Below are 23,356 nucleotides of genomic sequence, written 5' to 3' on the forward strand. Positions count from 1 at the left end.
ATTGTGGTGGCTTCACTTGTTGTGGACCTGGGGCTCTAGGGAACACAGGCTTCAGTAGTTGTGGCATGTGGGCTCAGTGATTGTAGCGCTCAGCTCTACAGCACAGGCTCCATAGTTGTGGCGCACCGGCTTAGTTGCTACATGGCATGTGAGATCTTCCCGGATCAGGATCGAACCCGTGTCTCCTGTAATGGCAGGCAGATTCTTTACCACTGAGCCACCAGGGAGACCCCACAGATGAATTTTAAAGGATAAAAGGGATGTCTTCAGACACAAAGATAAAAGGCATGAGCATCCCAAGCAAAGAGCACGGTGTGGAGAAGTCCTGGAGCCGCAAGGAAAGCAGCACATGATTGGACAGTGATGGTAAACAGAATGGCTGCAGTCTCGGGCCTGGGAAGGGGAAGAGGAGGCTGGGAAAGGGAGTGTGGAGAGATGAGACTCTAGCACTGGGGAGGATTAGGGGCTGGGGATGACAGCCTCAAAGGCCATGCGGGTGACTCGGAACTTTATCCCACGGGCAGCGTGGAGCCAATGGAGGATTTGGGCTGGTCAGTGGCATGCTGGGACTTGTATTTTGGAAGAAGCCCTCCAGCTGAGTAGGGCGTTATTCCAGGCATGAAGGCAGCGAGACCAGGAGGAGGTCACTGCCGTCATCCTGAAGAGCGATGATGGGGGCCTGACTCCTGCCATGGCGGTGAGGAGGGGAAGAAGGGGCAGGACCCACAGGAAGGGGCCACAGGCTGGATGGGGGTGTGCGGGGCAGGGAGGAGTCCAGGCGGAGTCCAGGTATCCAGATGCCGCTCACCAGGACTGAGAAGAAGGTGTCCAGGAGAAGAGGTAGCAGAGGCCAGGTGAGGGCGTGTCTAGCTGGGGTATCTGCAGAGTATTAGGAGGAGGCAGGGGCCTGTGAGGCAGGACTGAGGTGCTACCCAAGGTGGCACAGAGTTCATGTCGTCTCTGAGTCTAGGATGCAGCCCTGCCCCTACCCCATCTCCCCCATTCCCAGGCCCTTGCAACCTCTTCCTACCTCTTTAACGGCCCCCACACTCTTCCCATTCCAGCCTCCACGCCTCTGCTTCTGCTATTCCCCAGCCCTGAATACCCTTCCCTCCTCTGTGCAAATCCCACCATCCCTCAACTTCCAGCTGAAGTTACATCACAACCGGGGTCGGGAGGCAAAATCCAGGGTCAGAAGAGGGGTGAGGTTGAAAGAGAGGCAGTGAGTGTGGCAGGAAGTGCAGAGACCTGATTTAGAGCTCTGTGGAGAACTAGCTGTGTGACATGGGGCTGGTCACCTTCCCTCTCTGGGCCTCAGATGCTAACCTTTCAGAGGACAATAAGGAAAGGTTCTTGTTCTCAGGGGGCTCACAGTCCAGAAAGGGCCATCAGGTAAAAAAGTGACCTGTGATTTCAGAGAAATATCAAATGCCCCGAGTATGCAAATGAGGAGAAAGTTTATGGAGAAAGATTTACTGACATTTTCTCTGAGCTCTGCAAAATGGGTAGAATTTCAACAAGTAGAGATGGAGACCGAGGAGGGAGGAGGGCACTCCACGCAGAGAGGACGGCCCGAGCCAAGGCTGGGAGGCAGAAAGTTCAGGGTGTGTTCAAGAAAGAATGAGTGTCCAGATTCCGGTTCCTTCTGAGTCAACAGCTCCAGCGCTTTTTGTAAGCGGGCAGCCCAAGCTGAGCACCCTCCAGTAAACACCTGTTTGCACAATCGAGGTCACACACGGGGGTGTGTTTGCACAATGACCTGTTTGCACAATCTTAGCCGGCTGCTGTCTTCCAGACAAACCAGCCCCTGGCGGACAAGCAGAGCCTCTCCTTCCAGACCCTCACCAGGGGTGGCCCACCTGGCCTCTGCCTGGGCCCCTCAGCAACAGGAAGCTCCTGGACCAACCCCACAGCCCCACACCTCACAGGCAATAACAAACAGAAACCACCCAACCCTCAGTAGGGCTGCGGAGAATGGGGTTCCCCCCCCCCCCCCGCTTAGCAAGGTTCCCTGACTGGGGTTTCCAGCCCACAGAGGCCACCCGGTCTGATGGAAGAGGGGGCGGGGCAGGATAGATGGAGGAGGAAGTGTCCTCAAAGCAGACACTAGGTGTGAGGGACGGGTGAGCCCACATCTGCCCCGTGCTTTCCAGCTCCTCAGAGTAAACATCTGTTGAGCATTTACTGTGAGCCTCACACACATTAGTTCCCTGATTTCGCTCAAGGATCCCCTGTGGTAAATACTAACCTCATCCCCATTTTAAAGATGATGAAACCGAGGCTCAGAGAGGTCAAACAACTTGCCCAGGGTCACACAGCCTTAAGAGGGAAATCTAAGCCGTCTACTCCTCAGCCCCTGCTCTTAACCTTTCTATATGCTAGTGCTTCTTACCTAAGGAGAGTTCTTCTTTAAGTCCAATTTTCACTTCAGTGGCTGCAGCTCCATTGCCTGGTACAGGTTCTCAGTGGAGAACGGAGCACAGGTGAGATCGGTCAAACCTTGCTCTGACATGCTGAACGCCACAGGAAGCAATTTTTTTGAACGCCTACTACGTGATCGTTACCCTGCTACATGATTGTGCGAGGCTCTGCACCTCCCATAGCTCATTTAACTCTCACAGCGCCCCCTGGGAAGAGTTATTATCCCTGTGGCAGATCAGGAAACTGAGGCTTGAAGAGGTAAACAGCTTCACCAGGAGTCCACAGCCCAGTAGATCTGCTGAGAATTCTCTATGCGCCGGGGCTGAGGCTGGAGGCAGAGAGGAGAAGTGGTTTCTGCCCTCAAGGAGTGCATAGTGCCAGCAGCCCCTGGTGCATTATAAGATCACCAAGGGGTGGGGTGCACCCAGCCCAGCCTGGAGCGATGCTCGGGGCAGACAAGACTCAGGCAGCCAGAAGTGACAGGGGATCAGCCAGGCAGGGAGGCGGCAGGGTACCCAGGTAAAGGCTGGGAGATGCAACAAAGCCAGGGAGAAGAGATGGATTTCACAGCTCTTCATGAGCCTGAGAGCTCCGTCAAGGCACCATCACGCCCCTGCGCTTGCTCGAGGAACACGCTTTCTGAATGATGAACAAAAAACTCACTCTCCTTCATTAGGAACTAACTGGAGGTGAGGGTGTGAGGGAGGGGTGTGAAGAATGACTCCCGGGTCCGTGTGTTGGGGGGTTTGGGGTGGTGTCATTTAACAAGATGAGGTATGCAGGGATTGGGGACAGGTTTGGTGAAGTGGCTTCCCTTGTGGTTCAGCTGGTAAAGAATCTGCCCGCAGTGCAGGAGACCTGGGTTTGATCCCTGGGTTGGGAAGATCCCCTGAAGAAGGGAAAGGCTACCCACTCCGGTATTCTGGCCTAGAGAATTCCACGGACTGTATAGTCCATGGGGTCAAAAGGAGTCGGACACGCCTGAGCGCATTCACTTTCACTTTCACTTGGTGAAGTGGAGGGGAGGTGCATCCATTCAATCATTCATTCGACAAACCTATATCGGGGGCTCATCACGTGACAGACGGGGTGAAGATCCTGGAGATAAGTTTTTAAGCAAAACAGACTGAAACCCTTGCTCTCATGGAACTTCCATTCTAGGCGGCAGGGACAGCCAGTGTGCGACGATGAAGGGGTAATATTAAAGCAGAAAGGGAGCGAGGGAGTGAGGGGTGGTTGCAGTTTTTAAAGGGTGGTCAGCAAGGGCCTCAATGAGAAAGTGCCATTTGAGCAATCACTTCCTGCTCAAATGGAGGGGAGGGAGTGACCCATATAGTCACTTGGGGGAAATTAGTCCAGGCAGAGGAAACAGCAAGTGCAAAGTCCCGGAGGCAGGAGGGAGCCTGAAAAGTACAACAGAATGGCTGGAGCATAGCAGCACGGGGAAGAATTGTCACAGGAGAAGGGCCAGAGGGAACCCCTAGTTGGAAAGGGCTTTGTAGGTTGTTGAAAAGGCTTTGACCTTGAGTGAGATGAGAGCCATTGGGAGCTGGGGCAGAGGATGACACGACCTGACTTCTGTTTGATCAGCATCACACTGCCCACTGAAGGAACAATAGATGGTTGGGGGCAGAGGTCAGTACAAGGATGAATGGAACGGGGAGGGGAAGGGGGGCCATTGCAGTGATCCAGGTAAGAGAAAGGATGGCTTAGAGCTGGCTGCTATTGGTTTAAGTGATATTTATATTTTCCAACTTTCCATCAGGGAAATATCCAAACATATGGCCAAGTTGAACTTTACAGTGAATACCTATCTACTCAGGATTTTGGTTCTAATATTTTGAAAGAAGAGTCGATGGGATTTGCTGAGCATGTGGATCCTATGGGGCACCTCAGAGAGGTAGCTGCCGACAGTTGGATATTTCAAACTGGAACCAGAACCAAAACCCAGGTCTGCCCCCTCGCAACAGACTCAGAAGCTCACTTTTCCTGAAATGTGTCATACGGTGTGGACACTTCACTAGTGTGTCAGTTCAGTTCAGTTCAGTCGCTCAGTCGTGTCCGACTCTTTGCGACCCCGTGAATCGCAGCACGCCAGGCCTCCCTGTCCATCACCAACCCCCAGAGTTCACTCAGACTCACGTCCATCGAGTCAGTGATGCCATCCAGCCATCTCATCCTCTGTCGTCCCCTTCTCCTCCTGCCCCCAATCCCTCCCAGCATCAGAGTCTTTTCCAATGAGTCAGCTCTTCGCCTGAGGTGGCCAAAGTATTGGAGTTTCAGCTTTAGCATCATTCCTTCCAAAGAAATCCCAGGGTTGATCTCCTTCAGAATGGACTGGTTGGATCTCCTTGCAGTCCAAGGGACTCTCAAGAGTCTTCTCCAACACCACAGTTCAAAAGCATCAATTCTTCAGTGCTCAGCTTTCTTCACAATCCAACTCTCACATCCATACATGACCACTGGAAAACCCATAGCCTTGACTAGACGGACCTTAGTCGGCAAAGTAATGTCTCTGCTTTTGAATAAACTATCTAGGTTGGTCATAACTTTTCTTCCAAGGAGTAAGCGTCTTTTAATTTCATGGCTGCAGTCACCATCTGCAGTGATTTTGGAGCCCCCAAAAATAAAGTCTGACACCATTTCCACTGTTTCCCCATCTATTTCCCATGAAGTGATGGGACCAGATGTCATGATCTTCGTTTTCTGAATGTTGAGCTTTAGGCCAACTTTTTCACTCTCCTCTTTCACTTTCATCAAGAGGCTTTTTAGTTCCTCTTCACTTTCTGCCATAAGAGTGGTGTCATCTGAATATCTGAGGTTATTGATATTTCTCCCGGCAATCTTGATTCCAGCTTGTGTTTCTTCCAGTCCAGCATTTCTCATGATGTACTCTGCATAGAAGTTAAATAAGCAGGGTGACAATACACAGCCTTGACATACTCCTTTTCCTATTTGGGACCAGTCTGTTGTTCCATGTCCAGTTCTGACTGCTGCTTCCTGACCTGCATACAGATTTCTCAAGAGGCAGGTCAGGTGGTCTGGTATTCCCATCTCTTTCAGAATTTTCCACAGTTTATTGTGATCCACACAGTCAAAGGCTTTGGCATAGTCAATAAAGCAGAAATAGATGTTTTTCTGGAACTCTCTTGCTTTTTCCATGATCCAGCGGATGTTGGCAATTTGATCTCTGGTTCCTCTGCCTTTTCTAAAACCAGCTTGAACATCAGGGAGTTCACAGTTCATGTATTACTGAAGCCTGGCTTGGAGAATTTTGAGCATTACTTTACTAGCATGTGAGATGAGTGCAATTGTGTGGTAGTTTGAGCATTCTTTTGCATTGCCTTTCTTTGGAATTGGAATGAAAACTGACCTTTTCTAGTCCTGTGGCCACTGCTGAGTTTTGAGCATATTGAGCACAGCACTTTCACAGCATTATCTTTCAGGATTTGAAACAGCTCAACTGGAATTCCATCATCTCCACTAGCTTTGTTCGTAGCGATGCTTTCCAAGGTCCACTTGACTTCACATTCCAGGATGTCTGGCTCTAGATTAGTGATCACATCATCATGATTATCTGGGTCATGAAGATCTTTTTTGTACAGTTCTTCCATGTATTCTTGCCACCTCTTCTTAATATCTTCTGCTTCTGTTAGGTCCATACCATTTCTGTCCTTTATCGAGCCCATCTTTGCATGAAATGTTCCCTTGGTATCTCTGATTTTCTTGAAGAGATCTCTAGTCTTTCCCCTTCTGTTCTTTTCCTCTATTTCTTTGCATTGATCGCTGAAGAAGGCTTTCTTATCTCTTCTTGCTATTCTCTGGAACTCTGCATTCAGATGCTTATATCTTTCCTTTTCTCCTTTGCTTTTCGCCTCTCTTCTTTTCATAGCTATCTGTAAGGCCTCCCCAGACAGCCATTTTGCTTTTTTGCATTTCTTTTCCATGGGGATGGTCTTGATCCCTGTCTCCTGTACAATGTCACGAACCTCATTCCATAGTTCATCAGGCATTCTATCTATCAGATCTAGGCCCTTAAATCTATTTCTCACTTCCACTGTATAATCATAAGGGATTTGATTTAGGTCATACCTGAATGGTCTAGCAGTTTTCCCTACTTTCTTCAATGTGAGTCTGAATTTGGTAATAAGGAGTTCATGATCTGAGCCACAGTCAGCTCCTGGTCTTGTTTTTGTTGACTGTATAGAGCTCCATCTTTGGCTGCAAAGAATATAATCAATCTGATTTCGGTGTTGACCATCTGGTGATGTCCATGTGTAGAGTCTTCTCTTGTGTTGTTGGAAGAGGGTGTTTGCTATGACCAGTGCATTTTCTTGGCAAAACTCTATTAGTCTTTGCCCTGCTTCATTCTGCATTCCAAGGCCAAATTTGCCTGTTACTCCAGGTGTTTCTTGACTTCCTACTTTTGCCTAATCTTTATTGAGTCATAAATCCAAGAAACTGTGAACAATCTGAACTCTCTTCAGAAAAATGCACAGAAAATTATTCGTAAACAGCTGCAAGGTTTTGTGGATACAGACCATGAAAGACATAAAATGTAGTCTGTTTCACTCAATGAAAAAACATTTAGTTTGGCAGAATCACTGAGAGTGAACATTATTAATGTCTCGTGAGCCTATGAAGACCGGAGCCTCATGAGCGTCCCCTGCCTTGTGCCCAGAGTCCGTATTTCTGCTTCTGCAAGGCCTTCGGGCAGCAGGGGGAACATGACGCGCAGAGGGAGCAGGGAGGAAGGCACCGTGGTCCAGAATTCCCTGTAACCTTGGAGGCCACCCCTTGAATATTGGGAGGATCAGGGCCCCAAAGCCAGTGCCAAAAAGAGGCTTAGGGCCAAGTGAGCCTTCGAGCCAGGGTCTGTCTCCAAGTGATGCTCCCCCAGGGCATGGGGGCATGGGAATGGCACCCAGGCGGGTTGGAGCCTGGGCCCTGCCAGCCTCAAAGCTTTGAGTCAGGAAATCCGGAGGCAGAGGTGGGGGACGACATTGCCACATCCCTCAGCCCCTTCAAGACCCCCAAGGCAGGAAGGCTGCCCAGGCCTCACCAGCTTCCCTCCCAGGCTCCTTCCTGGGAGGAAGGGGCTGCCCGTGCCCGCGTCAACAATGCAAGGGAGGGAAGGAGTTGGGCAGGTGTTGCAATCGGCAGCCCCTGCGCCTGTCAGAGACGGAGCCATTAACGACAGGGTTGGGGACAGAAGCCCGCCTGCGGCTGTTTTCAGGAACTTGCCTTGAAGAGGAGAGCAGAGACGGGGAGGCCGGGCGTGTGCCCGGCCGGCCGCAGGCTCCAGCGTGAGTAGGGGAGCCCCTGGGAGGGCTGGGCCTGGGAATGATGGGACCCTGGAGTCTCAGGTCCACTCCCCTCTCTCTGCCAGGGGCGCGTGGCCCTTGGTGACCTTGGACCAGCACTCCAGCCTTAAGAATTTACCCTTGGGAACTAGGAGCCCTTGACCCTGAGTCTTTTTTCCCAAGGTGCCCCTACTTTTTCGGGGGGTGGGTGCTGCATTTGGGAAGTCACAGACAGACACCTATCTCTTTGGGACACTGAGCTGGGCTCAAGAAAGGGCTGGATTCAGGGAAAGTTATACTCATTATTTGCCTCCAAGTCTCTCTGACAACCTGTGTCTTAACTGCTTCCAGTCTCCATGTAAATTTCACTCTTTCCTCCTCAGCCCTTCTCTGGCTTGCTTGGCTCTGAGCTCCTCTCTGTCTGTCTCAGAGTCTCTCTATGCCTCTCTTTTTGTCTCTCAAGGGTCCGTTTGTCTCTTGAGTCTTAAACTCTCTTGAGTATCTCTTTCTTCTCAGCCTCCGAGTGCCTCCGTCTCTGAGTATCACCATCCCTTGCCTCAGGCTCCTTTCTCTCTCCCCCTCAGTCTTTCTCTCTGTGATCTCTCTCCAGCGTTTTGGTCTGTGCATCCCACTTTCCTGCTTTTTCCACCTGTCTTTCTCTGTCTGAACCACATCTAGGAAGTCCTCTCCCTGTTTTGTCCCAGCGCCCTCCTCTCCCCAACCGTCTTCCCAAGGAAAGGATCTTCACGTGAAGGGGAGTAGAAAGAACAGGGGAGACAGGGGCGTGAACTGGAGAAGGGGGAGGCGAGAAGGCGGAGTGTGATGGGATGGAAAGGAGAGGGAAGCAGAAGGGCGGCGGGGAGCAGGGGTTGGTGATGCAGTGACCCCAGGGGACAACATGGCGTGCTGGGACTCCAGAGTCCAGGGAGGGAGCAGGGATGGCTGGAAGCAAAGGGGGAGACCGGGGGGCCAAGGCGCAGGGAACCCAGAAACGGGGCTTTGAAACATGAAATGTGACAGAGACAAAAGCGAGGTGGCAGTCCTAGGAGGCAGAGACCACACAGCTGGTAAGCGGGGGAGAGAGGTACTAAACCATGCTGATTCCATGAGGGGGTGTCCTGCTTTATGGTGCATGAAAGTAACATGGTTATGGAGTGCTTCCTCTACGCAAGCTCCGTGCTAAGTGCCCTTATCACGGACCATCTCATTTCATCCTCACCCCGACCCGGAGAGGCAGGAGCTATTGTTATCCTTCCTTCACAGATGGGGTAACCGAGGCTCAGAAAGGTGGAATAATCTGTCCAAGGTCGCCAAGCTGGTAAGTGGTGGACCTGGGGTTCAGATGACTCAAAGCTGGGCCCCCAGAAAGTGACGCCATGCTCCACCTGGTCCCAGATCCCACTCGGCTGGGGTGGGGAATATCCAAGGTTGCCATGGGTGACCAGGGACTGATACCCTGTGCCAACCCCTGGCAACCCAGGGAGAAGATGCCTGGGCCCTTGGGATTTGGGTTTGGGTTGCCTACTGGGAGCCCGTGGAAAGGGATAAGTGGTGCCTCACCAGGCAGGAGGGCTAGGAAATGATCAAAACTACATAGGAACGGGCACTAGTGTCCTGAAATCTGAGCCAAGGAGACGAACTCTTCCCCAACAAGTGTGCATTGGTGGATAGTCAAACTGGATGCTGTAGGAACAAGGCTGCCAACCACTAATTGGTAGACTGGGGTCCTCTGAACAATTGTGCAGGTTTCTCACTGCACAAAGCTGCCCAGAAAGTAGAGGCTGAAATCCAGCCTGTTCTCTAGTTGCCAGGTCCTTGTGTGGGGCTGCATTTGTCCAGAGAAAGGGATGCTTTTTTCCTGATTTGCAAAAAGATGACTTAGGGGCTAGCATTCACCTGGTATCCTGATACTGCAACATATAATGAGGGACCAGGGATTTAAGTAAGACCGCTGCAGGCAGAAACAGCTTTGGGTATCTGCAGTTATTCACTCCTCTGTCTTGGAGCAAAAGAAGCTTAATCTTTTCTGAGCACAGGGGATCGGTTGGGACGCCACCTACATGTATGTGTTCATGTAGGTACATGCAAAAGCTGGTCAGCGATTCCCACTGATCTGCCACCCAGATGTCAGTTAGTGCCAGAGGACCAGGTGTCTGGCCCCAAGACCCCAGTGGGAGCAGAGTGGAAAGGCTGGAAGCCACTCCAGCGATAGAAACCTTTGCTTACTTCCTGAGACTAATGTACTAATGCTCCCTCCAGCTGGGCACTGTCACCATGACCACAGGATATCTGGTCCCAGAAGGCCTCCAGAGGTCTGTGCCCAGAATTGGGGTATCCTCCCAACCCACCCTTCCCTTTAGCCATTGCTGTGGAAGCCAGCTTTTCAAGGTGCACCCTGTCCTCAGCTGTTCCGTGGGGTTGTCCCTTTCTGCCAGGCAGTGAGCGTTTCTGACACTTTGAGCATGGCTCACCTTGGAGGACCTGCCCGGTACTCAGACATGTGCAATGTGACACGTGCCAGGGAGTTAATACCCCAAGGAACAGCCCTTGACCAACAAGGGGCAGGAACCGGTGGACAATGTTCCCATCCTGTCTGCCAGCCAAGTTCTGAGGCATGTTCAGTGTGGCTCCTTGCAAGATTCCAACAGGATTGAGCCCCAGCTGTACTCAGTTTGATGACGTACCCTTGTGTTGGCTTTCCTTCTTAAGCGTTTCATTCTCCCCTCTCCCCTCTGTTCCTGGAGTCTTCCCCCAAATAAACTACCTGCAGGCAAGCCTTCATCTCAGGCTTTGCTTTCAGCAGGCTGGGAGACTGGCTAAAACAGAAGGGAACGGGAAGAATGCTGTTCCCTGTGGCTCCCTTCCCTGCTCTCTCCTTAAAGGCACATATAATAATAACAGTCATTTAAGAGTCATTTCCAAAAAAAAAAAAAAAAGAGTCATTTCCTATGTGTCAGGTACCATGCGATGCCCTTAACTTGCATCATTTTGGGTCTTCCTCCCCAGACCCTATGCAGTATAGGTTTTTGTTACCTTCATTTTGCAGAGCAACCAGGTTCAGAGAGGTCAAGTAACCTGGCTAAAGCCACACCGTAGCAGAGCAAAGACTAAGCTCAGCTCTGACTCCAAAGCCCATGACCTTCACCACCCCCTCTGTCTCCAGGTGAGGACCAAGCCAGCACGATGGTGGGGCTGGGAGCCTGGAGCCTGGTGGGAGCTGCTCTGATCATCCTGCTGCTCCCCAGAAGTGAGTGTGGTCAGGGATGAGGGTGCCATGGGGTGGGGGGATCACAGGGAGAGATGCTGGGGGTGGAGGAGGGGTCATTTCCCTGCATTGTCACAGTGCTCCTGCGGTTCCCAGAGAATCGACTGGGCCACAGATGCAGGGTAGCTGGGCTCCCACGCACAGACCTCTGCCGGCAAACCACCACCTCTGAGGAAAGGTGAGAGGACCTGGGCTAGCCAGCGTGGGGAAGGTGCAACAGACCCGGGTCTTGTCTGCAAATCTCTACCGGGTTGTGTCTGAGTCCTGTGCAGCCTTCGTGGGCTTAGAGGGATCAGGGTGGAAGCCGTGAGAAGGCAGCTTTAATCCTGAAGCAAGAAATCTCCAGGACTTCCCTGGCTTCCCTGTCAGAGTCCCCAGTGGTTAGGACTCCGTACTTGCACTGCAGGGGGCACAGGTTCAATTCCTGGTCATGGAACTAAGATCCAACCTGCCACATGGTGTTGCCAAAAAAATAATAAGAATTTTAAAAATATATATGAATCCCAGGCAGAGCTCTCCAGACTATGGAAACTATCTCGAGAGGTGCAGAGCCTCCCATCTCTAGGGGTATGCAAGCCAAGGCCCAACAGGGGTCAGCAAACATTTTCAGCTTTGCAGGCCACATACAGTCTCTGTGGCATGTTCCTGCTTATTTGTTGTTTGGTTTGGTTTTTCACCCTCTAGAAACATAAAAAATGTTCTCAGCTGGCAAGCCATACAAAAACAGATCATCCTAGCCCTGTGGTAGAGGACTTGGTATTACGTGGCGTTTTGAAGTAAACAGTTGCAAGAGTCCTGGTCTGAAATTCTGAGTCTGTGATGTGATAGGAGCCCTATAAACTTGCTCTGTGACCCTGAACAAATTGCTCCTCCTCTTGGGGCCTCAGCATCCCCATCAGCAAAATGGGCTGCAGAACAGCTGGGAGAGGAGAGAAGGCACTGTGGGCAGGGTCCAGTGCTCGTTCTTACTCCACACATATTCACCAAGGGCCTGCATGGCACTAGGCTCTGGGAATGCAGCAGTGAGCAAAAGAGCCAGGGATTCTGGCCTCGCAGAACCTATGGTCTAGCTGGGGGTACAGAGTAGCAAATTATCACATGACTCTATAATTACAAAAGATATGAGCTTTGGGAAAGTTCAGGGGCCCTGGCATGGTCTGATTGGTCAGAACCCGGTCTGGTTCCTCACAAGATGCCTGAATGTCAACCAGGTGAAAGAGGGGTGGCAGAAAGGAAAAGGAGCACCTCTGAAAGGATCAGCAGGTACGAAGATCGGGAGATGGAGGGAACGTGGCATTTTCAGAGAATAGCATGTAGGCTAGAGGGACTGGAGCTGAGAGGCAGTGGTCTGGGCTGGAACCAGGAGGTTTAGGCAGGGGCCAGGCCACAGGGGTTGTGAGAAGGATCTAAGTAACCTAATCATAGCAGCAAATACTTACATGCCAGGGACTGTTCTGAGTGCCTTATGCATATTCTCACATCTAATCCTCCCAACATCACTAAGTTAAGGACTTTTTTATCTTCATGCCACAGATGAGAAAACCAGGGCACAGAAAGTCTGGGTAACATCAAGGTCACAAAATTACTAAGCAGTAGAACCAGGTTCTAAACCTAGGCAGTCTAGTTCCAACATCCATGCTCTTATCCATCACAGCGTACTGCCTTTCAGAAGAATAATGTGCCATTGAAGTGCTGTGGTCATGATGGGGTAACAATCAGATATGAATTCTGGAAAGATTGCTGTGACCGCGGGCTTCTTATCATTCTAACCATTGTTTCACCATTGTTGGGGAGGGGACTGGTCTCCATCTGGTGGCGTGCTGGTGTTGGCTTGCAAGCACTGATTGTGTACCTCTCTTCCCAAGTTCACATTCAGTAACGTCAGCCTGGTAGCTTGAAATCAGCCCCGGTGGGAATATTTACACCAGGGAAAGCAGCCCAGGCTACAAGCCAAGCCCCGTTTCTCTCGGTATAGCAGGTTGATAAACATTTACCCCCACACCACTATCTCCATCTCAACTCGAGAGCCTCTCCCAATCTCTGCACACATCCTTGCCACTCCAGCACCTGCCCCACCCCCCCGAATCTTGGAGGGTAAAGCAGGAAGGTAAAGGTACTAAGTCCAGGAGTACCGAGCCTAGGAGGCCAGCTCTGCCAGACAGAGGAGTCACGGCCCATTCTCTTCCACCCCAGGCCTGGAGCAGTGTGGGCATATCCTCCTCTCAGCCCCCACCATCCGCCTGGGAGATCAAGTCACGGCCTCCTGCGTCATCACCCAGAACTGCAGCCACCTGGGCACCGAATGGCGGATTGTATGGAAACTGGAACCGGAGCTTCATCCCAGGGAGAGGCAGCGGCACCTGCCGAATGGGGCCCTGCAGTCCACCATCACCTTGCCCCACGTCAGCCACTCTCGGGTCCTTCTCTCCTGCTGCCTGCACTGGGGCAACAGCCTGCAGATCCTGGACCAGGCTGAGCTGCAGGCGGGCTGTGAGTCCCTGCGGCCATCCCCCCGCTCTGCCCCCAATGCCCTCCTGCCAGTACTAATAAGAGCTATTCTTTCTTGAGCTCTTGCTCAATGAGTACTTTACAGGCATGATATCACATCTTTCCTACCAGTGGGTAGTATTACATAGCCCCATTTCACAGATGAGGAAACTGAGGCTCAGGGAGGGTAAGTGGCATGCTGTGTGTGCGTTAGTTGCTCAGTTGTGTCCAACTCTTTGTGACCCTATGAACTGTAGTCTGCTCTGTCCGTGGGATTTTCCAGGCAAGAATACTGGAATGGGTTGCCATTTCCTTCTCCAGGGGATCTTCCTGACCCAGAGATCGAACCCATGTCTCTTATGTCTCCTGCATTTGCAGATGGGTTCCTTACCATTAGCAAAGTTGCATGCTAGAGATCCCAAATTAATAAGGATGGAATCTAGATTTGTATCAAGCAGTGTGGCTCAAAAACCAGTAACCACTACTGCATATGGCTGCCGAGTAAGCCCAACTCCCCAGCCACAGGAAGGTATCTCCAGGGAGGACATTCTCAACGAGGTGGGCATGCTCCTAGATTCTATCCCTACCCTAGTCTTAGCCTTCTGCTCAAACTGAGAAGGATGGATTTGTGCCGAGCCAATGCATAATGAAAAAGAGACCAAGGTTCTTGTTTAAGAATCAGTAATAGTGAAAGTTAAGATTTACAGAGCACTCATATATGCCAGCTGGAGAAGGAAATGGCATCCCACTCCAGTGTTCTTGCCTGGAGAATCCCAGGGATGGGGCAGCCTGTTGGGCTGCCGTCTATGGGGTTGCACAGAGTCAGACACGACTGAAGCAACTTAGCAGCAGTAGCATATATGCGAGGCACTGCTCTGAGCACTGTATACCTAGTAAGCCACTCAGCCCTCACAATAACCCTAGGTGGTAGGTATATTACCATTACCCCCATTTTACAGATGAGGAAACTGAGGCAGAGCCATTAGGTGACTTCAAGATCACACCACTAATGAGTGGCAGAACCAGGATGAAAACCCAGACACTACATTGTTACTGTCAAAAAGGGTGGAGTTGAGAGGGTTGGAGGCTCTGTTTACTTGTCCGTGTACGTGTGGATAACTTAGCTTACCCCAGGGCTGCCCTTCTGGGGTCACCCTGCATGGAGACAAAGGCATGGCAGATGGGTTGGCAACCCACTTGCCATGGAGACCCAGGGCAAGGAAATGCCCAGCTGATCCCAGTGGGAGCTTTCTGAGTGGTCTTACCTGAAGCCCTCACTCTCTCCACCCTACCCACAGACCCTCCCACTGCACCCCACAACCTATCCTGCCTCATGAACCTCACAACCAACAGCCTCATCTGCCAGTGGGAGCCAGGCCCCGACACCCACCTGTCCACAAGCTTCACCCTGAAGAGCTTCAAGTGAGTAAGGGTCCTTATGCCAGCCCCATTACTTTGGGTTCTGGGACAGACCACAGGTAGGACTGTTGGGATGGAGAGCCAAGGCAGAGATGGGGAGGAGAAGGGAGCTTGGCTTTCTGCCCCCACTTTACATCCAAGCCTGGCCCATTGGCAGGAGCCAGGACAAATGCCAGACGCAGAAGGATTCCATCCCTGACTGCGTGCCGGAGGACGGGCAGAGCCACTGCGCCATCCCCCGCAAACACCTGCAGCTGTACCAGAACATGAGCATCTGGGTGCAGGCCAGGAACGCACTGGGGACCAGCGTTTCCCCGAAGCTCTGCCTTGCTCCCATGGACGTTGGTGGGTGACGCTGGGTGTGGGGGAGGAAAGAGATCCCCGCCATGAGCAGACTCAGAGATGCACAGGGAGGGAAACACAGACCCAGCAACAGACAATAAGATGCTGAAAGACCTGGAGGAAGAGAAGGGAGAAAAACAAAGTGGGATTCAACTGAAGACAGAGCTATGGAGACACAGACAGGGATGTGGAAGAAACACAAGCAAGGAGACACACTCATTCATTCTTTCAGCAAATTTCCTGAAGCGCCCACTCTGCACTAGGCACCGTTCTAGGGGCTGGGAATACAGCAGTAAATAACACAGCAAAAATCGTGCCCCCGAAATTTTGCCCTCTTACATTCTGGTGGGCAAAGAATAATAAAATGTCAGGTAATGGTATGTGTGATGAGGAAATTAAGCCGGGGATGGGGTAGGGACAGCTGGGGAGAAGGCAGTCAGGGAAGGCCTCACTCATTGAGAAGATCCTTGGAGGAAATGAGGGAGCAAGACACTGTATATTCGGAAGGTAAGTGCTCCAGACCGAGGGAACAACCAGTGCAAAGGCCCTGGGGCAAGAGTAGGAAAGAGAGAGAGAAGCAGGCTCATGGACAGAGACAGACGTGCAGAATCAGGATGACGCAGAGATGAAGGGACACAGAGAGAGATGGAAAGATATAGAGATCCCACGATTGGAGACCCAGAGAAGAAATGGAACCACAGACAGGGAGACAAGGGGAAGCCAGGACAGAGCCCTGGAGGATGAAGTAGAGAAAGTGTCCGATAACTCCTCTCCTTGCAGTGAAACTGGAGCCCCCCACACTGTGGGCCCTGGAGCCCAGTCCTGCGGTGGCCCCGCCCCAGCCAGGCTGCCTGAGGCTGCGCTGGGAGACCTGGAAGCCAAGCCTGTACATAGAACAGAAGTGTGAGCTGCGTCACCAGCCTCGGCTTGGAGAAGCCGGCTGGGACCTGGTGAGGCAGAGGGCAACCTGAGGGGCCTGGGGTGGGGGTGGCTGAGGGGAGGGTAAGCTGAGCTGGCCCCGAAGGGCACAGAGGTCCAGGCCAACAGTCATGCCTGTCTTCCACCAGATGAGCGGCCTGCCCGCCAGGACCCCCCAGTATGAACTCTGCGGGCTCCTCCCATCCACAGCCTACACCCTGCAAATGCGCTGCACCCGCTGGCGCCTGCCCGGCCACTGGAGCGAATGGAGCCCCAGCCTAGAGCTGACCACTGCACAACGGGGTGAGCAGGTGGTGAGGGGCTGGGAGCAGCCATCAGGACTCAGGCTGGCCTCCGGGGCCCTCCCTGACCCTCCCCTCCCACTCCTTCCACAGCCCCCATCGTCAGACTGGACACGTGGTGGCGGCAGAGGCAGCTGGACCCCCAGACGGTGGCCGTGCAGCTGTTCTGGAAGGTAACCCCCTCTGAAGGCCATCCCTCCACCTCTTCAGATTCAAACAGACCCCTGCAAGCTGGGGCTCAGGACTCCAGCAGGCCTGGCAGGCTTGGATGCATCTGTATGTGATCTGCACACACTTTGCTGGGCAGAGCCCTTCTGCAGGGACTACAATGCAGGACTCACCTTGTTAGGTGCCTGCTGCTCACACTGAGTTACTTTATCCTTTCCTCCCTTCTAGGACCTGGCACAGGGGGAGAAGGGAGGGAGGGAGGAGGACTGACTCCCAGTCTGGGTGGCTCAGTTCCGGGGACACGGACGCTCCATCTAGAAGCTCTCCCCCACTCAAGATGAGCTGCGCATCCCCTCGTCTTTTTCCTCCTGTGCCCACTAACAGCCAATAGCCCTGGAAGAAGACAGCGGGCAGATCCAAGGTTACCTGGTTTCCTGGAGACCCTCAGACCAGGCTGGGGCAGAGCCAATCCTCTGTGACACCACGGAGCTGAACTGTACCTTCCAACTGCCTTCAGAAGCCCGGGAGGTGATCCTTAAGGCCTATAACACAGCTGGGACCTCGCATCCCACCCGCGTGGTCTTCTTGGAAAGCAGAGGTAGAAAGGGCCCACGGCTAGTAGAGTATGGGGGTTAAGTATGTAAATTCAGAGGCTAGACTGCCTGGGTTCAAATCTAATCCTCTTACTTGTTAGCAATGAGATCTGGGCAAGTTGCTTACCCTCCCTGGCCTCAGTTTACTCATCTAGCAAATGGGAATGGTACAGTGTCTAACTCAAAGCATTGCTGTGAAGATTACATGAGTTTAGACATGTAAACAGTTACTTTACACAAAGTAACTTCCGTATGTGTTAGCGACTATTATTATCATTAACCAGAACCAAGTTAAGCTGGTGGCAGTGCCTACACACACAGTCTATTCTGCCAAGGAAATGGGAGAGAAAGTTCTAAAGTTTTCCAGCTAAAACATAGTCCCTAGGGCTTCCCTGGCAGTCCAGTGGCTAAGACTCCACACTCCCAATGCAGGGGGCCCAGGTTTGATCCCTGGTCAGGGAACTAGATCCCACATGCCAGAACTAAAGATCCTGCAAGCTGCAACAAAGATCAAAGAGCCCCTATGCTTTAACTATGACCTAGCACAGCCAATTAATATTTTAAAAAAAAAATAGTCCCTGAGTTCATTCTCAGGGGATCAGTCACTATCACCCCCAGAGGCCCCTGAACATGGGTCTTCATGAAGTGAGATTAACAACAACAATAGCTAGTATTCCCACTTCCCAGCCATGTGACCCGAGACCAGTCACTTAACCTCTGTCTCCATTTTCTTATTGCTAAGATGGGGGCAGTAGTAGTGCCCCCAGTGTGGGACGGTTAGCAGACTCAATGAACTAATACACACAGAGAACCACACAGGGTGAGCTTTCATTATTAATTACCACACCAGGCCTGTTCCATGTACCATCTCACTTACTCTGCACCATGACTTTATTATCATCATTTCCACCTTACAGATGAGGAATCTGAGGCTCAGATGTTGTCTTACCCAACGTCACCCAGCTTGTAAGTTGCAAAGGCCAGACTTGAACCCAGGTTTCTAGCTCTAAGCCTTTCTTTTCATCTTCACATCATCTCCTACTCTATCTCCAGGCCCACCCCTGGGCAGACTCCACACCACCGCTCGAGACCCTCATAGCCTCTGGGTGGGCTGGGAGCCCCCCAGTCCTCAACCTCAGGGCTATGTGATTGAGTGGGGCCTCAGTCCCCCCAGCCCCAACGGCAGTCCTATGACCTGGAGGATGGAGCATAACGGAAGCATTGCAGGAACCTTGCTGCAGGGTGAGACAGGCCTGGGGGCTGGGCAGATGGGCAGGGCCAGGGAGCAGAGGGAGCATTTTATCTGCCTGAACCACCCTAAAGATGTATATTACCTTGTTCTTGCACCATTCTCATCTCACGTCCTCCGAATCTGGAAGCTCTTCCTGCAGTCTAACTGGAGCCTCTCTTTCTAGCCCTGACTCTGCCAGCTTTCTAGCTCTCTCTCTCCCACTTGTTGCCCCTTACCCTCACCAAATGATCTGAAGAAGAGACTGCAGAGGCCAGCCCTGAAGAACGAGGCTCAGGTTATCCCTGAAGTCTAAGGTTAGCCCCCAGCCATCATCAGAGGCTGGCCCCTAACCAGAGCACCCACCCCATTTTCTCTCTACAGAGAACATCAGGCCCTTTCAGCTCTACGAGGTCACTGTGACCCCCCTGTACCAGGACACCAAGGGACCCTCCCAGCACATCTATGCCTACTCCCAAGAGATGGGTTCGTTAGCCACGAAGTCTTTTTTTCAGAATTCCCTCCTCTCTCTCAAGGCCTGTTTACGCCCCCCAAAATCTGGAATTAGGAGAGAACTTTTTCTCTGCTCCCCCCTCCACCTCTGGCCCAGAAAAATGGTCTCTCTCAATCCTAAGATTACCCCTGGCTTACACTAGACCCCTGCAGCTGGAAAGAACTCAGGTGGTGGGGTAACGGAAACTGGGAAGTAAGCTCAGCAGAATTCAGGGAGCAAGGCTGGCAGAAACTGGTCAGATGTCACATGAGTGGCAGAAATCAAATAGTGAACCAGTCAAAACCAGGCCTGGCAGAAATCAGGAAGCAAGGCTTTGGAGTCAAAGAAAAGCAGGTTCAAATCCCAGCTCAGCCACTTATTAGCAGCCAGTGGGATTCAGTGAAAGTTCCTGGGAAAACGAGGCTTGGATATGAGTCCCCCTGAACTTTCTCATACCACCCACCCCCACAAAGTGTCCCAGTTCTTGGGTCTGGGGAGCCACAAGAAGTCCAACTGGGCTCCCTCATCCCCACCCCACTCCCCATCAGCCCCTGCATCTCTCTTCTGGCAGCCCCCTCCCACGGCCCAGAGTTGCATCTCAGGCACATCGGCAAGACGTGGGCCCAGCTGGAGTGGGTGCCCGAGGCCCCTGAGCTGGGGAAGAGCCCCCTTACCCACTACACCATCTTCTGGACCAACACTCAGGACCAGTCCTTTTGTGAGTCTATCCTCAGTGACCCGCAGCCCCAGAAGGCCTGGGATGGGGTGCTCAGAGGCCTTGGGGAGGTTCAGCAGCCAGGCCCAGGCTCATGAGTCTCTTCTACTCCCAGCCACTGTCCTGAATGCCTCCACCCATAGCTTTGTCCTCCGTGGCCTGGAGCCTTCCAGCTTGTACCATGTTCAACTCGTGGCTGCCAGCCAGGCGTGGGCCGCCAACAGTACAAGCCTCACCCTGATGACCTTGACTCTAGGTAAGGGGAGAATGGGGCCTGGTCAGGCAAAGCTGTTGGGAGGGGGCCTAACCCCAAAGGCTGCCACTGTGAAACTAGATAAGCCTTGCCTGGGTCCTCTGAGCGGGGAGAGCCAGCACTACCCTTGGATCTTGGTCTGAGGGCGGAGGCCCAGCCCTGCCCTTGGAGCCCAGTCTGAGGGCAGAGGCTCAGTCTCACTCATGCCCTCTTACCTCTCCTGGCTTTCCCCTCACCGCAGAGGAGTCTGAGCTGCACATCCTCCTGGGCCTGTTTGGCCTCCTGGTCTTGCTCATCTGCCTCTGTGGGGCTGCCCAGTTCTGCTGCAGACCCAGGTGAGTCCTTCTGAGAGAGCTGACACCCAGGTAACCCTGCCTAAGGGAACTGAAGGCCCAAGTGAGCAAGGCTGGCTCCTCTCAGACTTGCCAGGCCACAGGGTTCAGGTCTGGGAGTCAGGCCCCCCTCCTCCTCTCTGCACGAAGGGGTCATCCCTTCTGCTGCTGGGAGTAGGTGGGAGAAATGCTGGAAGGACGGGCGGGCATGCTGACCCAGCCTTCACCTGCCCTCTTCTCCAGCAGGAAGTATTCCCTCTGGCCGAGTGTTCCGGACCCAGCCCGCAGCAGCCTGGGTTCCTGGGTGCCATCCATCACGGCAGAGGTGAGAACACTGGAGGGAGAGGGAAATGGGTCTGAGGGTTAGGCTCCTGCCCCAGGCTCAAAGTGAAGGGATACTCCCCCAAGAATGAGTACTCAGGCCTTCCCATCACTTCACCTCTTTATAGAGCAAAGCAGACCTAAGTGTGAATCCCACCTCCACCCATTTGAAGCCTCAGTCACCTCATTGTGAAATGGGACAAATCACACACAAAAGCACTGGGGAGATTCACCGGGCTAAGTCTGAACAGCACATAGCACGCGTCCGGCACATATGAGGTGCTTTGCATCCTCTGAGTAACCCTTTGCGTTCCAGCAAGGAACAGCAGGAATGCCCCACCACCACCCCAGTGCAGGAAGGGACAGTGGCTGGAACAGACATCTGAAACGAACCAGGCCCTCACCACACATCTTTATGTCAGGATATCTTTCAGCTGCCCAGCCTTCGGGACCCCGGCATGCCACCCATCACCAAGATCACGGTGCTGGAGGAGGAAGAGAAGAAGCCACAGCCCTGCGAGTCCAGTGACAGCTCAGGGACCGGTAGCCTCTCCACCCTTGTCCAGGCCTATGTGCTCCAGGGGGACCCAAGAGTACCTTCCACTCAGCCTCCGCCCCAGTCTGGCAACAGCGACCAGGTGCTTTATGTGCAGGTGCTAGGCAGCCCCACAGGCCCAGGGCCTGGGCACTACCTCCGCTGCGACTCAACTCAGCCCCTCTTGGAGGGCCTCACCCCCAGTCCCAAGTCCTATGAGAACGTCTGGTTCCAGACCAGCCCCCTGGGGGCCCCAGAGCCCCTAGTCCCACATCCGGAGGATGACAGTATCTTTGAGCCTCTGCTTGACTTCCCTCTACTACAAGGACTCCGGGTCAGTGGGGCGGAGGGTCTTGGGGGCTTCTAGGGCTTCCTGGGACTCCCCACCTGGGCCTGCTCCTTGATAAGCCTGGGCTATCCAGAGAAGAGAATGCCAGTAAGCCCATCACTAAAAAACCACTCAGCCCCAGGAAACGCAGAAAGGCTCCCAGCCTCCTCCTGTCTTTGACCCTCGGCATCCCTCCCCTATCTTCCCAATCTCCATGGACTGGGTCTCTCACTTCAAAGGCCAGACAAGGCTTGGTCCAGCCTGCTCACTAGCCTTTGTTTCCTATTATCGGTACTTGATTCCTATAATTCCAGTCTCTTAAAGTGGTTTATGGTCTAATTTGGTCTGGCTTGATTTTGAGCAACTCTTGAGTGTGCCTGAATCTCTATTCTTTTTCTTTTTCGGAGCCCAAGCGATTGTAGGGGTGGAGTGCTCCTCAGAATCGTTTATTTATTTATTTTTTCTGTAATTCCTTCATTCAACTAGCACCTAGGCACTGTGCTGGCAGCAGGGTTCGAAAATGACTAGGCTTAGTCCATCTTCAAAGAGTTCCCATTCTAGTGACAGAGACCCTGAAAAATGACCACCAGGGCACAGTGGCCAGGGTTACCAAGGCAGTCACAGATAACTGGGGCCGTGGCGAACAGACCTCGGAAACAAGTAACCCCTGTAAAGGAAATATAATTAAAAACAAAATCTCCCACCAGCCTAGAAAACCTGTCCACAAGGGTCGGCAAGGAAGAAAAAGAATTTTTAATTGGGTGAGAATTAAACCAGAATGTCATGGGCAAGCAGCTCAAGAGTTTGCAAAGACAAAAAGAAGTCTTACACTTTTACACAGTGAAGCGGATACAACTCACTGCATACATTTTCTCAAGATAATCAATAACTAGTTCTCAAGCAAGAGGACTTGACAGCACTATTTGTCACACAAGGGTCATCCTACATTCAGCTGGGAAATGGGGTAGCCAACCTGGGTTTGCTAACTGCCTTTATCCAAAGGAAAAATAAACTTCTCATATCTTTATAAGAGGAGGGAGGTTTGCAACTTGGAGCTGGAGACCAGCTCCTGCTCTTCCACAGAAACTGGGAGACAAGGGCTCTATCTTTCTTAATGATTACATTTCAAACAGACCACTCCCAGGTCCCTGAGAAAGACATCCCTGAGTGGTAAAACTGGCAAGAGGCCTATTTAGCTCTTAAAAAGATTTACATGCATCTCAAAAGGGCAGAAAAAGAATTCAGTTACATGTATTCTAAAGTAAATGCTTTAAGAAAAGCAAAGAGGAGGAGAGTCTTTCTCTTTTTTGTACTGGGGGAAATTAAGGTATATTTTTCCTACTTTTAATTGGCGTTTGTCCATGCCTGCGTGCTCAGTGGCTCAGTCATGTCCGACTCTTTGTGACCCCATGGACTGTAGCCCACCAGGCTCCTCTGTCCATGGGCTTCTCCAGGCAAGACTACTGGGGTGGGTTGTCATTTCCTCCTCCAGGGGATCTGTCTCCTGCAACTCCGGCAGGCAGATTCTTTACCACTTAGCCACCTGTGAAGCTGGTATTTGTCCTTATACCCCTCATTTCACAAATATCAAAACTAATATTTCTTGAATACTTACTATATTCCTGGTGCTTTGCACACAACTGTCTCAGTTAACCCTCTAACAACCTAAAATAAAGATACTGTTATTACCACCCCAATATCATGGAGTAAGTACACTGGGGCCCAGAAAGGTTGAGTGACTTGCGCACAGTGACACAGCCAGCAAACAGCTGCGCTAGTATTCCAGCTGTCCAAAATCGCCGACCTCAGTCACCACGCTGCAATGCTGCCAGAGGAGAGGCTGAAACCCGGCAGTTCTTACAGGGCCCCATCCTGCACTCTGGGGGGAGAGGGAGAGAGGGGATGGAAATACTAAGTCGGGGAAAGAAGACCA

General features: G+C 52.2%; 1 protein-coding gene across 2 annotated transcripts; it reads left to right on the forward strand.

Moving 5' to 3' along the window:
* The first annotated feature begins 7,624 nt into the window (after positions 1-7,624).
* Positions 7,625-22,981, forward strand: CSF3R (colony stimulating factor 3 receptor). 2 transcript variants are annotated; one of them, XM_068963919.1, is made up of 17 exons: positions 7,625-7,727; positions 8,988-9,042; positions 10,888-10,971; positions 13,183-13,479; positions 14,775-14,898; positions 15,053-15,240; positions 16,018-16,187; positions 16,305-16,458; positions 16,551-16,630; positions 17,010-17,223; positions 18,272-18,460; positions 18,831-18,932; positions 19,511-19,657; positions 19,770-19,910; positions 20,149-20,242; positions 20,483-20,564; positions 20,983-22,981. In XM_068963919.1, the coding sequence occupies exons 3-17, from the start codon at positions 10,908-10,910 to the stop codon at positions 21,460-21,462; spliced, it is 2,526 nt and encodes an 841-aa protein (XP_068820020.1). In that variant the 5' UTR covers positions 7,625-7,727; positions 8,988-9,042; positions 10,888-10,907; the 3' UTR covers positions 21,463-22,981. The 2 variants fall into 2 exon arrangements, with proteins under 2 accessions (XP_068820020.1, XP_068820021.1); XM_068963920.1 differs by having other exon boundaries at positions 20,486-20,564.
* The last annotated feature ends 375 nt before the right edge of the window (positions 22,982-23,356 follow it).

The sequence above is a fragment of the Capricornis sumatraensis genome, chromosome 2 (genome assembly GCF_032405125.1).
Source record: "Capricornis sumatraensis isolate serow.1 chromosome 2, serow.2, whole genome shotgun sequence".
Lineage (NCBI taxonomy): Eukaryota > Metazoa > Chordata > Mammalia > Artiodactyla > Bovidae > Capricornis > Capricornis sumatraensis.